The 4,531-nt window shown below is 49.9% G+C and overlaps 1 protein-coding gene across 1 annotated transcript; it reads left to right on the top strand.

The window, feature by feature from the left end:
• Positions 1 to 431: 431 nt before the first annotated feature.
• LOC104527525 (alpha-2-macroglobulin-like protein 1) lies at positions 432 to 2,947 on the top strand (the record flags this gene model as incomplete). The annotated part of the gene is made up of 6 exons (XM_010171264.1): positions 432 to 646; positions 785 to 1,000; positions 1,101 to 1,225; positions 1,548 to 1,638; positions 2,462 to 2,530; positions 2,845 to 2,947. Coding segments are annotated over 6 exons (819 nt in total), but the record flags the coding sequence as incomplete, so codon positions are not given.
• Positions 2,948 to 4,531: the final 1,584 nt, after the last annotated feature.

Below are 4,531 nucleotides of genomic sequence, written 5' to 3'. Positions count from 1 at the left end.
GAACTGGATGGGCTTTAAAGTCCCTTCCAACTCTTACTGTCCTGGGATTCTATGATGCACCTGCTGGGATCTGGAGTAAGTTATGCCCAGCTAGGGTGGTTCAAATGACATATGTATCTGTAAATTTGCCTTGTATTAATGCAGTAACTGCACTGTGTGACTGAAAATACAGTAAGTTATTTCACAAGCTGTGAGTGTGACTTATTAGAGTTTCCTCAGCCTGGAGAATTTCAAGATCCTCTTGAGGGAAGGGGTAGGAATCTGTCAGCTAAGAACAGATGAAGCCCTGGAGAATAAACTGAAGTAAGGGATCCTGGCTTGAGTACAGGGAATGAGCTGAAGGAGCCCTGAAAGCACTTTGGGTTTTGTTTCTTGTGAACCTCCAGTTATGTCATCTCCAGATAGTTTACATGCTCCTTTTCCTTCTACAGGAGGACAAATCCACTGGAGCCCCAAGCCAAGCTCTCCAGCTTCCACAGACTTCTGGCCTGGTACTCAGTCAGTGGACATAGAGTTGACAGCCTACGTTCTCCTGGCGTACCTCTCTAAGCCACGGGTGCATGCAGGTGACATGACAACTGCAGCTGGTATCGTGGCATGGCTGACCCAGCAGCAGAACGCCTACGGGGGCTTTGCCTCCACCCAGGTAACAAGTGGCTCCCTGTGGGTTGATATACTTTTGCATTCGAGGTTGGCAGGGTGAGTCCTCTTGAGGTCTTTCTACTCCAAGTTGGCTTCACTAGAGCTGATGCTTTCAGAGAGGTGACTGTCTCTCCCTCTCTAGGACACAGTTGTTGCCTTGCAAGCCTTAGCAAAATACGCAGCAAGGACGTTCAGTGCATCAGGCCAGGCACTTGTGAGGGTGAAGTCCCAGAAGGGTTTTGGGAAGACTTTCCAAGTCAACCGCCAGAAGCGGCTGCTGGTGCAGCAGGCAGCACTGACAGAGGTCCCGGGGCAGTTCCTGGTGCAGGTCCACGGCAGCAGCTGTGTCTTTGCTCAGGTGAGGTGGTGGGATGAGTGTGGAAGGGAGGCAAGGTGGAAGACTCTGATTCTTCTCCTCGCAGGAGATCATGCCTGGCCTGTCTTTTCCTGTCCTGCAGATAGTGCTGAGGTACCATGAGCCTCCCCCACGGGCTGCTGTAACCTTCACTCTACGTGTCAACACTGAGCTGACCAACTGTAGCCAGGCCAATGCACGTGTCCTCACCCTCCACATCCTTGCCAGGTGACCCCAAGGGTTGTTTCCTTCTCCAGTAAGACCCTCTGTGCTTTGGGGACAGCAGCTGGGAAGGCCTCAGGGCTGCAATGGAGGGACCTGGCACTTGGGGTGGATGGGACAGAGGGTGAGTTTTGTATGTGGAAGTGGTGGGGAACGAAGGTGCTGGGCACCTCCTGCAAAAAAGGAGGGGTGGCTGCTGTGTCCCTGGTCCCAGATGAGCTACTTGGCTCAGGGTCCTGCAGAAAGGATGTGGTGGTGGAGGGCAGTGGGGCTTGGATGACACTATTCTCACAGAGTCAAACCCTCTTGACCATTTCTTCTTCTTCAGCTACATTGGAAGCAGGGTCACATCCAACATGGTGATCATGGAGGTCTCCCTGCTCTCTGGATTCATCCTGGCTCCTGGATCCAGGATGCTGGTAAGGACTTTGGAATAGAAAAAAAATGTGGCTGTGGTGAATGGGTCCCACCTTCTTGCTCCTCTTGGGAACCATTTGTTTCAGGCCATGAGGTAACTAAATTAGCAAGGGCTCTTTGCTGTTGCAATTGAACCGAAACCTCTCATTTCCATACAGGACCCACAAGGGTTGGCTACAGGATATTAGAGGTGGTTCAGCTTCTCCCACTGACAGTATTCTGCCTTGGGCCAGGACTAAAATGTGCTGCTGGGTGTGCTAAACACCAAGATTTATTTGCCAGAAATTTTAGGACAAGATTTCTTAGAGAGATCAAAAAAATTGTGGGGTTTGGGGGGTTTTTTGTTTTTTTTCAATTAAGCCATACAACTACAAGATGAGTAACAAGATTTCTTAGAGAGATCAAAAAAATTGTGGTGTTTGGGGGGTTTTTTTTCAATTAAGCCATACAACTGCAAGATGAGTAATTTACACAACCCCCAGGCAGGTCTTTAAGAGCAGTCTAGCAGTCAGTGAGATGAGGTAAGAATCTTTACTGGTGCCTGCAGATGTTTGCTGACCAACACGTCAGTCCTTTTGTCCCCAGAGTGGGAGATTCATCTAACTGAGCAGGGATAGAGTAGTTCATCCCTGAGATGCTCACAAGGGAGGTCCAGGAGGGACTAACAAAGATACAACCACTAAAACCCTTATGTGTGAGGAAGATTCAGTTCCACACAGAGTCCAGCTCCACACCATCCCTTCAATACAACAGTGGGTCCCTCAGGTCAGGAAGCCCTAAGGAAAGTGCTCACAGATTTCCTTGTGTTACTGTTTCCTATCCCAGCTGGAGCGCAGAACCATTGTTAAGAAAATAGAAGTGAAAGCTGATGTGGTCTACATTTATCTGGAGAAGGTAAGTGGGAACAATAGTATTTGGTTTGGTGCAGCAAGAACAAGAGGCCAGAGGACAAGGAGCTGTGTGAGAAGCCCAAATCTGGGCTAAGCATGGGGAAGGAACACTGGCAGAGCTGTGGGTCGAGGAAGCTTGCCCAATTTCATCATTGTTGGGTTGACATTTGCTATTTCTCACACCTACTCCATTTCTAAAATCCAGAATCTCTAATAGAGTAGAGTGATTTAGTGCAGGAAAACATTCAGGCTAGGGAAGATGAAGATGCAATGACTTCTTTCTCCCTTCCCTTGCTCATTTCTTTCCACCTCCATAAGCTCAATGATGAATCTCAGACTTTCATTCTGCAACTGGAACAAGTAATTCCAATGAAGAACCTGAAACCGGCCAGCATCAAAGTCTACGATTACTACCAGCCAGGTCAGTTGCAGGTTCTCTTCTACTCTGGGGATGGGAGCTGGATTCCAAGTTCTCTGGCTGAGAAAAGACATTGTGGACTCTCCTCTGTGTGCATGCATGTGTGTGTAATCGATTCCCTCATTTCCTTTTGCAGAGGAGCGAGCCTTGGCTGACTACAGTGCTGCCTGTAGCTGAGGTAGGCAGCAAGTCCCCATGTGACACAAGCAGTGGCATCAGGAAATGGTGGGTCTTGGGTGGGAGAGAGGGAATGTAAGCTATCAAAGTGGGAAGGAAGATGGTAATAAGTGGGGAGCGCATATCCAGCTAGAAAGAGGAACTGTTAGTTCACAGAATTGTAGTGGTGGGAAAACACCTTTAAGATCATCAAGTCCAACCATAAACCAAACACTACCAATTCCACTTCTAAACCATGTCCCTGAGCACCTCATCTACCTGTCTTTTAAATACCACCAGGGAAGGTGATTCCACCACCTCCCTGGGAAACCTGTTCCAATGCTTGACCACCCTTTCAGCGAAGAAGTTTTTCCTCAGATCCAATCTAAACCTCCCCTGGTGCAACTTGAGGCCATTTCCTCTTGTCCTGTCACTTGTTCCTTGGTTGAACAGACCCACCCCCACCTCTCTGCACCCTCCTCCAAGGGACTTAGACAGAGCCACAAGATCTCCCCTCAGCCTCCTTTTGTCCAGGATCAACAACCCCAGTTCCCTCAGCCGGGAACTCAGCACACTTGTGCTCCAGACCCTTCCCCAGCTCCGTTGCCCTTCTCTGGACATGCTCCAGCACCTCCATGTCCTTCTTGGAGTGAGGGGCCCAAAACTGAACCCAGCACTCGAGCTGCGGCCTCACCAGTGCCCAGCACAGGGGGAAGAGAACTTCCCTGGTCCTACTGGCCACTCTAGTGCTGATCCAGGCCAGGATGCTGTTGTCCTTCTTGGCCACCTGGGCACTCTGCTGACTCATGTTCAGCCGCTGTCAATCAACACCCCCAGGTCCTTTTCCACCAGCTGGAAGGCTCTGGTGGAAGTTGGAGACAGGGAAAGCTTATCTCAAAATGAGAATGAGGAACGAAGGGATGAGCATCATGTGGACTGAGAATGCAGAGCCATAGCAGCCTGTGCTAACAAGGACACGGCTCCATTCCCTCCACCCCCAACTATATTTATTGCTAAGTAAGAAAGGAGGATTCAAGGAGCCAAAGGAACAAGCTGAAGGTGGGAAAAGGTAATATTTTGTCTCATGGGGTGGCATACTCAGCTGCCAGAAGGGGAATGGTTTGTCAGTAGTACGCTAAAGCCAGGACAAGGCACCTTCCACAGCCTGATGGTAGCCATGGAGGGACTGGATCATGCCCTCCTTGCTTGTCACACATGGTTCCTCAGAAAGGTGTGGAGAAGCTCCCAGATCTGTGATAAAGGTGAGGAACTGCCACAGCATGACTCCTGCCTTTGCCCAATGTTTCAGGTTGGGCACTGGATGGAAGGAAGTGCCTCAGCTGGGACACAGCCCACATTAGAGCTGAGCCCATGTGGTCCTGTGCCTGAGTGGATGGACTGCGGGATCACAACAGCACGGTGGTTGTGCCT

This window comes from Antrostomus carolinensis, unplaced genomic scaffold (genome assembly GCF_000700745.2).
Source record: "Antrostomus carolinensis isolate BGI_N321 unplaced genomic scaffold, ASM70074v2 scaffold18757, whole genome shotgun sequence".
NCBI classification, from domain to species: Eukaryota; Metazoa; Chordata; class Aves; order Caprimulgiformes; family Caprimulgidae; genus Antrostomus; species Antrostomus carolinensis.
The sequence above is the reverse complement of the archived record's forward strand: the minus strand, read 5'-3'. Positions and strand labels throughout refer to the sequence as shown.